Here is a 16,883-nt window from a genome sequence, read left to right as displayed (position 1 = left end):
GGGATACAAAGTGAATAAACTGTAATTAATAAAAAATAGATAATTTTAAAATAAGAACTCAGGTTGGTGCTATCCTCTGGGTCTGATATCTGTACTTATTAATGCAAGTAGGGGTAGGTTCACCCTTTAGGAATTCCTCTTCTGTTGTTTATTTTTCCCTTCAAGGAAAAAGCTGAATTAGGAAAGTATGATGTAGTTTCAAAATCCACTACATTTTAAATACTTTTTTTTTTTTTAATTTTGAGACAGTGTCTCAGTATGTACCAGGCATGCTTAGAAGTTATTGTATTGCCCAAGGTAACTTCACATGCATGGCAATCCTTGTCCCTCAATTTTCCCAGTACTGGGATAGCAGGTATGAGCCACCATGCCAAGAAATTAAATAGCCCCCTTTTCTTTCTGAAGAGAAAGAAAGATTCAGAAAGTTGCAGAATACAGAAGAGTAATGAAAATCTGTAGATACTTCAAAGAAGGTGAAAGTGGAGAAAAATAATATAATTTCCAACTGGGTAACTGGTGTCTTTCTGGAGTTGGTTACATTAGGTTGGGTGTATGATTCTGAAGCTGCAGGTAATTAAATAGTGACAATATTTAATTTACTATTCTGTAAAGAAAGACACGACAGTAGAGAAACAGATAAGCATGAAAATTGCTGGTGCTACTTGTAATAGGCAAATTGGTAAGTATTCTGACTTGTGGAAAGCATTCATGAACTAAAATCAGAAAGTTTCCACCATCTTTGAGTTTTTTATTCTGCACCATTAACACTCAATTTCTAAGTTGTCTCATCACTACAAATCTTTCCTATTGTTCCCCAAGTGCTTTGAACTACAGTGACTCATTCACTCTGGAATGTCACTATTGGAGAACATGTAGGTTGTCTTTACCCTGCTCACTGCAGAAGCACAAAAAAAGAAAAGAAAAGAAAAGAAAAAAGACGTGGCTGGTTATTTCTCCAGGGTGAATAATTTTCAGAAGGCAAGCTTTAAACTGTCACAGTTTTGATTGTCTGTGATTCGCACCAATATTGCACTCTGTGATGGCTGCACTCAAAGGACTGGCGTTCTCTGTGCAGGACTCAGCCTACCTGCTCTTTTACCAGTAGCTGGTGTGAATGCCATGCTGAGCCAATGACTTCCTCACAGGAGGCAGGTCAATCTTTTGAAACCGTAGATTGTTTCAAATGAGAAAGAAGCCCTTGAAGAGAGACTGAGATGTCAAGGGCAGTGCTAAAGACAAGAAAAATGCTTGCCTGCATTCCCCCTGCAGCTAACATTGTTAAAACTGATAGCAACTTAATGAAGCATGGCCGACAAGATGTGTTAATAAGCAGAGGAGGGCTGTGCTCATTCCAATTTGGACTTCACTTCTTCTTGCTACTAGCTTTAGTAAGGCTGGGCTGAAACCTTGAGCCTTTATGGCTAACAATGCCATTGGGGTTGGTAATTCTTAAAACACGTTTCTTGGTCCCTGAATGCAGTCTAGTCACTGAAAATGCCGAGCTATTTATCAAGGTAATTAAGAAAATGTATTAAACGTTTGCACTTTAGGAACCAGCACTAAATTAATGCCAGTGGTAATACTGTTGTGTGAAAGAGAATTATTTGTTTATTAAAATGAGATATATTAGTAAGCCTTTTATTCTAATTGTGAAAAAAATTCAAATATACACAAAAACATAGAGCATAGCATGAGCATGGCTATACTCAACGCCTACCCATTTATAAGAATTAACTCATGGCTTACTTCATGTCATTTTTTAAAATTCTTATTTATTTATTTACTTTTCTTTTTATTTAGTGTGGGTTGCATACAAACATTGTGAAGATATGTGTCTTTTAGTTTGCATATGTGGAAGCAAGAACACACTGAGTGTCTTCCTTTACCCGTTTCCTTTTACTTCCTTGAGGTAGGGTTTCTCAGTGAACCTGATGCTCATTGTCTCAGCTTTATGTTGGTTCTAAACAAAACCACATCCTACCTAATCTTGAGCCCCAAGATTACTTGGAAGCAAACTCTTGTGCATGTCTTTCTAGGTAATTGTTTTCTTTCATAGCTCTGAAAAATAAACTTTTATTTACTTATTTATTTTTGATAAATGAAACCATGATCACACAAAAGATTCTGACTTGCTTAATATTAACTAAGATGGAGTCTCATGAGACTCATTTTGCTTGCCTACTGTTTGTTTGTGAATGGCTGCCTAGTTTCTTCATAATGCATATGAAGATGCACATCGCATTTATTTGGCTAAATCTTTCAAATCTCTCTTAATTTATAAACTAATTTTGTTTTAGCTTCCTTGAAATTAATTTATTTACTTGAGGAGTCCTTGATTTGCCCAGTGGAGGGCCTCACATTCCCCCTTTGCTAACTGTCTCTTATAGTATTGTTTGCATACTGCCATGGCTCCTGACAATGGCCCTGCTTAGACTTCCTCTAATTATTTCTTCCTCTAGTTGTTTCACTGTTTCAGCATGACTGTTTTACAGGTAGTGGGCATGCTTCTAACATACTGTAGAAATGTCTGGGTGATATGTTGGGGGATACCAATGGCCTTTGATGGGCCCTGGTAGCCATAGATCCCTTCGGAAAGTAGATCTTCCTTCATGATAAAAAGAAGCGAGGTGTGCTTTTTAAAACTGATAGCGACCCATCCCACATGGCCGCCTGTCGTAAAAAAGTGTATCCCTTTACTCAGGGTACTTAGATTTTCCTCTGGTTTTAATGTTTTAGAAGTTAACTTTATGACAAGCTTGCCCAGCTCTCGGGGAAAAAAAAATCTACATAGTATTCCCAATGAAATAAACAGAATTGCATGTTAGCGTATGTAGTTGAATGCTAACTGTATATTAATGCAGAGAACTGAAAAGTAACTCTTTTGTTTGAACTAGAGTTAAAGATCTTGCTTCTTGTAGAACAAGGCAGAAAGTCCTTCAAGACTGTCTGTTGAAAATTAGCCATTGATTTAAACCCTTTGTTAAAAAAATCCAATTTCTACAAATAATTGCAAATTTTCTCTTCACAGAATTGTCATTAGTCATCCAGTCAGATTACTGTTTCTTAGGAAAATTTTTGGTGGCGAACGATTCATTTTCAAATGTGTTAATTTCCTGAGTACAATGTGAGCACTTAAAAAAATATGTTTTAATTGAGAGCAGAGTGTTCCTGTTCCTCTGTGACCTTCCAGAGCCACTTGCCCCCTAGGCAGAGCAGCATATCTGCCTACCTGCAACTTCAGTCACCTCATGTTCAGCAATGCTAACACATTTGCAGGAGGGGGAGATACGTGGCCTACAACAGAATAACTAAGTGACAATTACAGATTATGTTAGTACATAGAATATTAGAAATGAGTATTCCTGAAGACTGAAAGCATGGGCCAGCACACTGCTATGTCATTCTGGCTTTCCTGAATGAAATAGATAAATGGAAACACAGCTCACCCAGAATTAATGATTGTGGTTGTTTTTAGGTTAATTTTTCTGTTTTTAAGTTTAAAGCCTCACTTAAAACCATTCAAACATGGTGTTTAACTTAAATTTGAGTTTTGCAACGCCATTTTCAGAACATACATCCTGTTTATTTTTTTTTAATGTGCTATAATTTTTCTCAGACATTTGTATGGTGTAAGGGTGACCATACATGGGAGAAAAGTGTTGTGCACATTTTCCCTGCATACAGACTTGCACTGACTTTCACTACTCAGCCCATGCCAGGCTCCTGCTTCTGCCAACGCTCCATCTACAAGGCTCTGGACTTCCATAGCAGCCATTCTGGGGGCTTTGGGGTATGACCTCTGCTTTTCTTCAACAATGCTCACAAATCTTCCAGTAAAAGGCTGAGCTCTCCTCATTCATTTATCTTTGTTGTTACTGGATTTGGTTTTGTTTCCTAATTTTCCTTTTGTGGTCACAGACAAAACAACCACAATCATATGAACTGTGTCCTTCAACTGAAGCAAAGAAATACAGATATCTTCATGAGCATCTAGAATTCCTCTCTAACCTTGAAAATTCATTCTTTCAATAATCTTTTCTGGTCTTGAATTAGGTCACTTTCATCACTTTAAAATAAGATGGACAAATGACACAATTGGACTCATGTACCATTCCAAAGCAAAGAACACAGATGAGGTTTCAGAATATAATGGTAATGGTAGACTGTATCACAGCTGCTAGAAAAGTTAAAACTGATAGCATGGACAAAAGCAGGTATTAGGGTACTGCAGAGATTCCTGCTGGCAGCTGCTGGCTTTAGTTCCCAAATGGACAGCACTGCAGAGAAGGAAGCAGTGAGCAAAACAGTACAGAAATTAGATGGGCACCTGCTGGTCTCATAAGCAATAAGGGGAAAAGACTCAGAGGAGTCTGAGTTGGGTCAGGTCTTGCCTGGAGGACCTACACCGTTGCTTACAGCCAGGGGCTTCATCGATTTGTTCCATTCTTAAGGTATCATATTCATCCTGGTTCTTTTTAGGGAAAAAAAATCATTTTATTCATGTTGTGAGTGTGTGAACTTGTGTGCATGCATGTGTGTGTGTGTGTGTGTGTGTGTGTGTGTGTGTGTGTGTGTGTGTAGGAAGCGTAGGTACTCACACCTATTTCTATGTAGAGGCCAGAAGAGAGTGTCAGAGGTCTTTTTACAGGATTTTGCATGTTGCTTGGGCTGTTATGTGGGTACTAGAGAACTCTGGTCCTGATTGCACAACAGACACTCTTAACTGCTGAGCCATCTTTCCAGCCCTTGTCCTGATTCTTTTAACTGTTTAAAAGCAATGCTAAAAAATCTCTGTAGTATACCAAACACAGTACTTTCTGGTAGCAACCTTCTGAGGATCAAGGTACCTGGAGAAAGAAGAACCGTGAAAGTCCTAGAAGTCAATCTTAAAGAAGGCACTCAGCAACGCATGGATAGAGCTGGTTTTCAATACCATCTCTACCTTGTAGTTTGTGTGTGAGAGCTCAGAAAACCAGCACCAGGGCAGCACTCAGCACACACCAAGCTCTAGGGTTACTTACTTCAGGCAGTGTTGTACGAGATCATATTATTTTAGCCATGGCATGGAAAAGTATCTTTCTGTGACACTTGTGTGTTCTAATCATCCTTGGACTGAAAGGTCCCTTCAGAAGGACCCCTTTTTGCCAGTTATGTAATAAGTGAAACCACACTCTCAATACTCCAATTACTGGAGAAAGACCCTCTACTTCAACACCACAGCAGATGAGGTAGTTACGTGATTGTCGGTTATACGTGTGAGGGAGCAGCAAGCGTAGCAGGAACTAGAAAGTTCCCTCCATTAAAATTTCAGGTATTTGGTGTTATTTTAATACTTATTTTGAATCTTTTCTCCAGGTGCTAAGTTTTTAAAACACCCTGCCACTAAAAAAAAAAAAAAAAAAAGGAAAAACTGAGCAAACCAAAACAACAACCACCAAAAAACAAAACAAAACAAAACAAAACAAATCAACCAACCAACCAACAAGGAGACATTTGTATATCACATTGATACATTATGGTCCTTGAAGCCTGCAGGTCTTACTGGATCTTATTTGCTTTCCTTGCTGCAGCTTCCCACTGTAATAGATGGCGCCTTTTTTCATCAGGAATATGACATTAACACTACTGCTTTTGAAGAGTCTTAATATGGAAAACACAAGAAACAGTTAATAAAAACAGCACAGACACCATTAAAGAGCTATTCTGTTTGAGGCATTGAAAACGTGAAGTACTTAGAAAAATCTCTTACATTTTTCACATTCATTCTCTGAAGCCTTCAGAGAATGCTTCTATTCATTGTGTTTTTGAATAATGCTATTTACCGCACTTTAAGAAGTTTATTTATAATAGTAAATGCCAACAAGTTTAATTAATGTTTCATGAGTTGTTAGAAGAATCCATAGAAAACAAAAGAAAGAAGGACATTGTTTTGAAATGGTGCTCTTTCGATATTTTAAAAAGCAGTGACTCCTTTTCTACGGCGCTTAATACTGGCTGTTATACTAAATTACAGAATGAGGCTCTGAGATATTTTGTTTAAAAAGTTTTCATCTATTATTCCCGAGCCAACACAGATGCTCTGGAATCATAAATCTGTATCACATCCCCCAGGAGAAGTTGGCCTGTTCCTCTATCAGCTTGCTGAGCAGCTTGCTAAACAAACTTCCTTATCTGTAACCTCCATATAGCCTTATTTTTCTTATGGACTAACTGTGATCTCTAATATGTTTCATTGTCTTTCATTTTTTATCTTCAAAAAAAATCTCTGCACAGTTTTTTTTTTCTGGGAGAAAAGATACCAGCTCAAATATTTGTGCTGCAGATACTCTTTTCCAAAGAGTAGCCAGTACATTGTACTCACTAGCTCTTCCTTGGGTGGCCTTTGGAAAGGAAATACTAGGAAGTAGCATGTTGAAGGGTTTGCTTATTTTCAATAGAACATCAAGGCTGAATAAGATCAGCAGAAGAGAAATGTACGCCCTGCTTCCACCAAGTCATGTATGCCCTGGTGTTGCCTGGGATTCAGGCTCAAGCAAACAAAAATAGTCATAGCTAAACTAAGAGTAGGAACATAGATTCTAGAGTGACCTGATTATTCAGCTATATGTAATAAATGTTAAATACACATAATCTCAAAATACGGTAGTAAAAATGATACCAGTTTTAAAGCCCTGGTTCTCTGGGTACTCACAATTTAGTTGTTCTCTTTTCTTATTGTCGTAAGGCCTGACAGGGTTGCCTTGGAAATACTGGCAACTATGTAGAGACTATTTCTTTACTGTGCCATAGAGTCCCTTTTACAGTCCTTGAAAGGGATCAGTGGCCATCTTCCTCAAAAAATTTCCTCATATGGAATTTGTGTGATGGATTGTTGACTAGGATCTACTCGAATGGAGATATTTCCTTAAGGGCAACACCTTCAATTTCAGAAACAGCAAATATTGTGGATTATGGGGTATGATCCACCCGGCTCAGGCTCATAGGAAGCCAGGTCCCTACACTTAGGTTGAGGTAGAAGAATCACAAGTTCTAGGCAAGTTAGGGCAAATGAAACTAAGGTACAGACTCAGCACCATGGTAGTATATTCTCCTAGGGTGTGAGAGGCTCTGAGGTTAAGTTGCATAACCACAAAATAATTTTGTTGCTAAGTAAGACATACGAGTTAATAGAAGTAACATAACAGGACAGTGGGGTGAATAAACACTCCTCTCATGCTACCTCTCCTTAATTCTGCATTCTTAAATAAACAGCTTTAACATGGTCATGAACAGTCTTGTCTCAAACGTATTATAAGCATTTTAATGCTTGTATGTACATACATAGATGTGTATCTCTGAAATTACAGTAAATGTAAACTAGGGGCTGCAGAGACGTCTCAGTGGTTAACACTCCTGTGTGCAAATGTGAGGATTGTGGGTATGGTAGCCTGCTTAAAATTCCAGCACTGGAAGGCAGATACAGGACAACCCTAAAATAAAGTGTTCCCTAGATTTAGCCATGTCGGCAAGCTTTGGGCTCGGTGGAAGATTCTGCCTCAATATTCTTATCTGATCAGATAAGAACAGTCAAGGAAGACTCACAACATCAATGTTGGGTGAACACACATAGAGACACAAAATAAAACTCATAAATATTGCCCATTTATATGCACTCATTGGAAAAGAATGGCACGAGCTATAATACATCCTGGCTAGTCTTCTTGGGTTTTGTCTGTTGTCCTCTAGAAAGAGATGATGTTTAAGTGGTTGGACAACAGTGATTTGGCAGCAGAAGGAATTCAGCCTGTTAGCCAGCAGCTTTCCCACAACTTTGTCTAATCAGTAAATGCCAAATTGTGTTTTTTTTTTTCAACACACATGGTGTGTCTGCCTTCACAGAAACATCTTCCAGAAACAGTCATGTTTTATATTACCCCATATATATATATTTGTATTTTAAATATATATTTACATATATATGTATATAAAATATATTTATATAAATATATATAAACATATATTTATCTATTTATGTTATATATATTATATATTTAATATATAAATATATTTATTTATTAAATTAAATATAAATATATTTATAGGCAAGTTAGGGCAAATGAACTAAGGTACAGACTCAGCACCATGGTAGTATAATCTCCTACTGTGTGAGAGGCTCTGAGTTTAAGTTGCACAACCACAAAATAATTTTGTTACTAAGTAAGACATACGAGTTAATACAAGTAACATAACAGGAAAGTGGGATGAATAAACACTCCTCACCTGCTACCTTTCCTTGAATCCACAACTTAAATAAACAGCTTTAACATGGTCATGAACAGTCTTGTCTCAAACGTAAATAAATTAAAAATAAATGTAATCAAATATAAATTAAAAATAAATATGAATATAAATATAAATTAAATATATAAACATATTTATATATTTATTTAAAATATATAATACAAATATTCCTTATCTGTTAGCATCACACAGATGCTATACATGAAGTCAGGGAACTCTCATGGCCAAGATGCTTTCTCTGGAATGTTCCTTTCAGGATTCCCTCTATATCACAGGAGGACTTTTCATCACTTTCACCTAGTTTGTCCTACTAGTGACTCCATCCATCATCCATACCTTAAAGCTGTCAAGATCCCTATATGGTATAGGATTTCCCAACCTAGTAATTATCGTATTGCTGTATTGTTACTTTTCATGGCTTATCATTCCCATTCTAGAGACATGGTACTTTTATCTAGCTTGCATCTATATTTCTGCCTAGGATACTACACAGAAATGTCATGTTATAATGCCTGGACATTATATTTTAGGCTTTTAGATTGCATTGCAGACACATATACATCTTCACAAACATCTTTCTCTGTCTGTTTCTCTTTGTTCATCAAATTGTATGCAGATTTGAAGGTAGACAGTCACTGCTTCCAATGCATTCTGTCCACTGGGTTTACTCTGTCAAATTGTAGCAATGATACTTCTTCCTTCCCTGATTTTACATGTTGACTTCTTATAGAGAAAGCACAGAAACACCCATTTAATATCTTCTAGTTTCAATTGCTTGCCAGCACGTTACTGGGATTTCTACTCCATGTTTTCTATGTGGGGATACAGAGGAATACGTATTTATTTGATATCTACTCCAAGCGAGTTTCCAGGTAGCCGGTATACAATATTCCATTTAATCAAGTGGTGTCTTGGGATTTGCCTATTCTTGATCTTAATTCCTAGACAGTAAAGCTACAGATAGGAAAAAAAGCCTTTCCAGGTTTGCGCACATGCCAGACCCACAACTTGAGCACAGGAATGCACACCTGCAGTGCTATATTATTTTTTGATGTCATACACAAGGTCTGCATTTTTGGGGATTAAGTGCATTTAAATATGCATGCTTTATTTTTAGCACATATTTTCTTGACTCTCATATGAGGCGAGAAAACGAACATGCAGAACCTTTGAAAGTTGATGCTCTAAGGGAACTTTAAAGAACTACGTGACACAATGTTAGTGATTTGTTAGAGAAGTCCACTCTTTTTTTTTCTTTTTTTCTTTTCTTTTTTTAAATTTTTTTATTAATTACATTTTATTCATTTTGTATCCCCCATAAGCCCCTCCCTTCTCCCCTCCCAATCCCACCCTCCCTTCCCTTTCTGCATGCATGCCCCTCCCCAAGTCCACTGATAGGGGAGGTTCTCCTCTCCTTCTTTCTGATCTTAGTCTATCAGTTCTCATCAAAAGTGGCTTTATTGTCCTCTTCTGTGGCCTGGTAAGGCTGTTCCCGACTCAGGGGGAGGTGATCAAAGAGCAGGCCAATCAGATTATGTCAGAGGCAGTCCCTCTTCCCATTACTATGTAATCCACTTGGACACTAAATTGCCATGGGCTACATCTGTGCAGGCGTTCTAGGTTATCTCCATGAATAGTCCTTGGTTGGATTAGGAATCTCTGGGAAGTTCCCTGTGTTCAAATTTTCTTGTTCTGTTGCTCTCCTTGTGGAGTTCCTGTCCTCTCCAGCTCTTACTATTTCCCACTTCTTACATAAAATTCCATTCACTCTGTCTGACAGCTGGCCATCAGGCTCAGTATCTGCTTTGATAGTCTGCAGGGCAGAGGCTTTTAGAGGCCCTCTGTGGCACATTCCTAGTTTGTTTCCTGTTTTCTTCTTCTGTCTTTCAGAGGCCCTCTGTAGCAGGTTCCTAGGTTGTTTCTTGTTTTCTTCTTATTCTGATCTCCATCTCTTTGCCTTTCAGGATGGGGATTGAGCGTTTTAGTTAGGGTCCTCTCTCTTGCTTAGTTTCTTTAGATGCACAGATTTTAGTGGGTTTGTCCTATGTTGTATGTCTATATGAGTGAGTATATACCATGTGTGTCTTTTTGCTTCTGGGACAACTCACTCAGGATGATCCTTTCCAGGTCCCACCATTTACCTGCAAATTTCATGATTTCCTTATTTTTCATTGCTGAGTAATACTCCATTGTATAGATGTGCCACAATTTCTGCATCCATTTTTCAGTTGAGGGGCATCTGGGTTGTTTCCAGCTTCTGGCTATTACAAATAACTCAAGTGACAACACATGCTGGAGAGGTTGTGGAGAAAGGGGAACCCTTCTCCACTGCTGGTGGGAATGTAAACTTGTACAACCACTCTGGAAATCAATCTGGCGCTTTCTCAGACAACTAGGAATAGTGCTTCCTTAAGATCCAGCCATACCACTCCTAGGCATATATCCAAAAGAGGCTCAAGTATACCAAAAGGACATTTGCTCAACCATGTTTGTAGCAGCTTTATTGGTAATAGTGAGAAGTCCACTCTTTACTCACTGCTTTCAAAGTCATGTTGGTCAAAACGACACAACTTGTCACAGCAAAAGAGCTATTGAAGATGAACATGCAATAGTAAAATCAGTTTTCCTGAACACAATTGAGTTACAAAACAAAATCGGAGATGAACTCTGAGTTAGCAGCCACTCTTCAATTTGCATAACTAAGAACTTTTGAACTCAAAGCTGTGCTTTTGTCACTCATCTTTAGGTGTTCCAGATTGCCTATGTGATTGTGAAAGCAGCCAACTCCCCTCGACCTGGAAACTGGATTTTGGAACGTTCACTGGATAATGTGGAGTACAAACCTTGGCAGTATCACGCAGTGACAGACACAGAGTGCCTGACCCTCTACAATATCTATCCCCGCACTGGACCACCATCCTATGCCAAGGATGATGAGGTCATCTGCACTTCATTTTATTCCAAGATCCACCCTTTAGAGAATGGAGAGGTAAGACGGAGAAGCTGCATTGAATACTGGAAAATAGCTCTGTCAAAAAGACATGAACATATCAGTAATTAATGTCAGAGAGGTTTTAAAATGGAATTTAGCAGAAGTAAATTTAAATGTGTTATTAAATAAAAAAAAAAAACAGAAAGCCCAAGGTGATTGGAATGTTAACTACCTTCATGTGTTTCCTCTCTTCAATAAAGATGAGACATGAGGAAATGGGTTTAGCTGGGAAGCCAGAGATTAATTTTGCTGGTGAAGAGACTTTTCCAATAATGATGGTTGCTAGTGACTAGAGAAAGACTGGAGACCTAAGGAAGGCTCTACAGTATGCACACACAGTCTGAGGATAGAATCAAAGGAGAGAATTTGTGAAGAAAACAAAACAAAGCAAAACAAAAAAGCACCACCTACCCACCCAACCAACAAACCTATAGCAATACTAAAATATCAACCATATACAAAGAAATCATGTCAGGTTTTGTATGTATTTCTGCTGTCACCATGGAGGGCCAGAGCGTGACATGATCCCTTTGGTGAAGTCTTCCTGAGAGGTCATGTACAGGTGCTTAAGTTCTTAATTATATGCAAACATGCATAATTCAAGAAGGTTCAGTTACCCTGTGGTGTTTTTGTTTTGTTTTGCTCCTGGAGATAATATTCTAGTTTTTATTAGTTAGTTTTAAGCCAGGTGTGACTCCCTAGATCCTAGTTGTGTGTTCTTGAGCCTGTTGCTTAAATTCTCTATGCTTCATTCCATAAACTAAGAACCCTAGAGATAGTTAAAATGTTTGCTTGTGATCAAATGAAAATGTGATCATGATCAAAAGAATGTTGCACTTAAAGCTTTCTATGGGCATGTGTCTTGAAACATTTATCACAAGATAAAAATATCATTAAATGGCTAATAAATTTAATGGACCAACCTGCCAGACATTGCAGATTTTTGTAACCTACCTTACATAAGCTCAGATAAATTCCACCAGTCTAGCTTGAGCAATTATGTCTAACACAAAGTCCATTTTACACCCAAGAGTTAGTAGCTCGTGCAATTTGATGAAGACTCGATTGAAACTAAAACAGTGCGCATGTGTGAGAGCGGGAGACACAGATGAGTGATTTGAAGACGTGAGATGTGAAATCAAAGTGTCCCAGAAACACAGCCTGTTGCAGAGTGCCCATTGTTTCTTGTTGTGACATGGAGCTGATGGAAACGTGTAGCTAAAGCTATTAGGCTTCACAAGAAGGGACTGCCTGGAAAACATCCAGATTAAAAGTATATTTCTATTGAATACATAACATTTTTCAGCAAAACAAGGTAAAAACTGAAACATTCCTATGTGGGAGACACAGTCTGTACTCCTGCCTGATAGTCTGTCCCCAATCCAGTATCCAAGAATCATAGCATCTTTTATACACACTTCCTGAAACCCACATTCCCATTTTGTTATCCCTACTGTTAGCCAATCTAGATTACCCCTAAGTACCTCTGAGAAAGAAGCTTGCATTTGGACATAATTCTCCCAGCCTCCTCTTTGGAAATTTAGTTCTACAAATTCAAAACAGTACCCTTACTCTATCTCAAATTCTACATTAAAAATAACATATGTGGAGGAACACCAAGTTTAATATATCAAACTTTCCAAGCACATCTGTATTTTAAAGTCTCATAATTTTGTTTTTCTAAATTAACGTACAAAAGCAGGTTTCATTATGACAACTTCATAAACGCGTACACTGCACCTTGCTCATACTCTCCCAGCCTCCCACTACTGACCCATGTCCCTCCTGTCCCTTCTCATATAGTAAACACTTCAGGATATTCTAATAACATTTAGATAATGCCCACCCTAATTCTATGTCAAGTGACTATGAAATGGATCTTTGTCTTATGTATTAGCTTTTAGTTGTAAAATGATTCACTTTTCTATAAACTCTGAAATGTAATTTTAGATATTTGTGTTTTCAATATCAATAGAAGAAGTGATAGTGAGATAAGAAAAAAAAGTATTGACTACTCAATAAATTGCAATGATATGAGGACCACAAGGGAAATCGGTAGAATGAGTGCACCACTCCTGTCCACGAGATGAGTTGGAAAATTCTTTTGAGCAGATAATTTTAAATTTCAAGACCAATATGTGACATTAGCTTCATAACATTTCTGTGTTAAACAAATACATGATAGAAATTATTGTGGTATATGTTGCTAGGGAGAGAATCTTAAGGATGTAACCATTTTGTCTTTGCACATTTTATTGTTTTCTGAGTTCCATTTTTGGTGTAGAGAGCAGAGCTACCCAAACTATGTTCCTCAAGGTGTTTTGTCTTTAATTTCCTTGCGGGTGTTTATATTTGCCTTTGGATTGCAATTGTATGCTTATGATGCTCCAACTCCTAAAGCCAATGGCCATTTACTGTTATTTAAATTCAGTCTCAGCTTACTTGAATCGTGGTAGAATTTGGCTGGTTAGCTGTACTGGCCATACTCTGAGCGTGCAGTTGGTAGGTAGGACCAGTCACTATCACGCTGGCTCCTGAAGATTAGGGCGCCGTTGACCCTGAATAGTCCTGTTGGGAAGTGCTGCTCTTGGTGAATCTGCTCAATCTATTTTCGAGACTGGGATTTCATTTTGTTTTACACATCTGTACAGTGAATCATTTCAGGGTGTAGCGTCTTGCTTCTGTCAGTCTGCGGCAACGCCAGTTAAAAACCGCCACTACATGCTTTACACTTCTCTTTCTCACTTGTGCAGTCAGTAATCTTTGTCCATTTTCCCTTTTGTATATTGACATACCTATTTTATCATGGCATATTTTAGTGTATTAAGTTATGCCCGGAGCTACGTAATAATCTGTTGAAACCATTTATAGAAATCTAATTTTGTTTACAATAATTTTTCATTTCTATAATTTCTCGGGTTTATTTTCAAGTCGAAGTTTAGAGTTTTCTTGTTCTCCTTTGGAATTTCATATTTACTAAACCTTAAGTTTAGGGAGCTGGAGAGGTGGGTCATTGGTGAAAAGAACGCACTGTTCTTAAACAGGATTTTGTTTCAACTCCCAGCACCTGGGGGCGAATCACAGCTGCCTGGAACTCAGCTTCAGGGACCTGCTGCCCTCTGGCTTATCTTCAGACCCACATGGACATATATTATTACGCATAGTTAACAATTGATAAGATATTAATCTAAGAATGTAATTTGTGTTGGACCTATCAGTGTTGTGGCTTTAAATTCTAGAGTACAAAGTTATAATTATTTGAAATTTTTGTTTGATAACTCAATGTCTGGTTTTTGTGGATATAGTTTGTTGTCCAATTGCTAACTGCCACTTTTTTACATTGTCCATGTCTGCATATCCCTGATTACATCACATAACAAAATTGTAGTTGAAAATGTTTGTGGTAACAACTGAAGGACTGAGATAGGATCTTCCTGTGAGAATTTTTCTGATGCTTCTGGCACCTCATAGCAATCCGGATCATCCTTTAAAGAATTTACATGTTTAAATTCCTGGGACATTCAGATGAGTAAAGTTCTGGCTAAACCTGACTACAGCTGCTTTAATTCCAGTCACTCGTATTCCTGGGCTTCCTGACTTTGGAGACTGAGCTAATATGCATGAAATTTATTAAAGTCTCCTGATCTCTCCAAGTTTCAGAATCCAGCTTTCGTCCTTGTAATATAGCAGGGTTTGCCAAAAGCGTTTCTTGGTTTCCTCTGCCGTGTTTAGGGGAGACCACACTACAGGACTAGGTTTGCCATGGTGTACTAGTATCTCTCTAGACTTTAATTTTCATCCTCTTGATTGCTCTCACATGGCTGTAAGTGGATGCTCTTGTGAATTTTATGTCATTTGGTAGGTGTTTGTCTCTGGAAATGTTAGTCCTGGTCATCTGACCTGCTAGAAACAGAATCAAAGTCATACCTTTATGTTTAAATTTTGGAACTTGTTATATTAACATGATTATAAGATGCAGAGGAGCATGGCATATTTTCACACTGCTGTTGCTACAGAGGATATCTCACACAATGGATTTGTCAAATAGTCACTCTTCATTGGTACCCAATAAAGTCAGTACTTTATTAGGTAATTGTTAGTTTTTCCATCAGTGTCAGTTTTTCTCTTCCTGAATCCAATTCAGGAGACAACATTGCATCTAGAATTGTGTTTCTTTATATATACTGGATATGAGACCTCTGTCAGATAAAGGGTTGGTGAAGATTCTTTCCCAATCTGTAGGTGGTCGCTTTGTTTTGATGACGGTGTCCTTTGCTTTACAGAAGCTTTTCAGTTTCATGAGGTCCCATTTATTGACTGTTGCTCTTAGAGCCTGTGCTGTTGGTGTTCTGTTCAGGAAGTTTTCCCCTGTACCAATGAGTTCTAGGGTATTGCCCACTTTTTTTTCAAGCCGATTTAATGTGTCTGGTTTTATGTTGAGGTCTTTGATCCACTTGGACTTCAGTTTTGTGCAGGGTGACAAGTATGGATCTATTTTCATTTTTCTACATGTAGACATCCAGTTAGACCAGCACTGGGAAATAGTAAGAGCTGGAGAGGACAGGGTCTCCACAAGGAGAGCAACAGAACAAGAAAATTTGAACACAGGGAACTTCGCAGAGACTCATACTCCAACCAAGGACTCTTCATGGAGATAACCCAGAACCCCTGTACAGATGTAGCCCACGGCAGTTCAGAGTCCAATTGGGTTACATAGTAATGTGAAGAGGGACTGCCTCTGACATAATCTGATTGGCCTGCTCTTTGATCATCTCCCTCTGGGGGGGAGCTGCCTTACCAGGCCATAGTAGAGGACAATGCAGCCACCTTTGATGTGAACTGACAGACTAAGATCAGAAAGGAGAGGAGAACCTCCCCTATTAGTGGACTTGGGGAGTGGCATGCAAGCAGAGGGAGGAGGGAGAGTGGGATTGGGAGGGGAGGAGGGAGGGGCTTATGGGGGGATGCAGAATGAATAAAGTGTAATTGATGAAAAATTAAAAAAAAATAACAAAATGAGTTAGCTATACAAAAGAATAAGCCAAGAGACCATGAAGAAAATATCAGAAAAGGGGACTAAGAGGCTGACGTGGGTGGAATATGCTTGAAATACATTGTATACGTATATGAAAATGTCACAAGAAACCATTAAAATGTATTACTAATAAATGCTAATAATTCAAAAAAAAAGAATGTGTTTCTTTCATAAGCTCTGATCTGTAACAATTATAAGAGGTATATTAAGACCTGTTGAAAAATATTTTGTAGACTATATTCAGTTTAGACTTGGCTGATGTCTTATAATTAAATTGACTTGGTTTGGGGGATGACTATAATGGAAAAACAAACTTTCTCTTGCACCCCAATCTGCAATGCATGTTTTTGACTCATCATGGAATAACCATTTTTATCCAGACCTTCATAATATCCTTTAAATATAAAATGAAGTAATTAATTAAAAAGAGAGTATCTTTAAAGATCATCAATGAAAAAAAAAGACAAGATGAAACAAGCACATTGCTGTATTAATTATAATACAACAATATAACATTTTTTTAGGATTAAGGATAGACTATCAATAGAAAATCATCTTCTCACGACCCATGCCCAA

General features: G+C 37.9%; 1 protein-coding gene across 1 annotated transcript in view; it reads left to right on the top strand.

Moving 5' to 3' along the window:
• Lama2 (laminin subunit alpha 2) overlaps positions 1-16,883 on the top strand; it is a 591,463-nt gene that overhangs the window by 176,310 nt on the left and 398,270 nt on the right. The window contains exon 4 of the mRNA XM_060373445.1: positions 11,027-11,269. Coding sequence (XP_060229428.1) covers positions 11,027-11,269 — 243 coding nt within the window. The remainder of the gene's footprint in view (positions 1-11,026; positions 11,270-16,883) is intronic.

The sequence above is a fragment of the Meriones unguiculatus genome, chromosome 20 (genome assembly GCF_030254825.1).
Source record: "Meriones unguiculatus strain TT.TT164.6M chromosome 20, Bangor_MerUng_6.1, whole genome shotgun sequence".
Taxonomy (NCBI): Eukaryota; Metazoa; Chordata; class Mammalia; order Rodentia; family Muridae; genus Meriones; species Meriones unguiculatus.
Note: the sequence above shows the minus strand (reverse complement) of the source record. Positions and strands in the feature narration are given on the sequence as shown.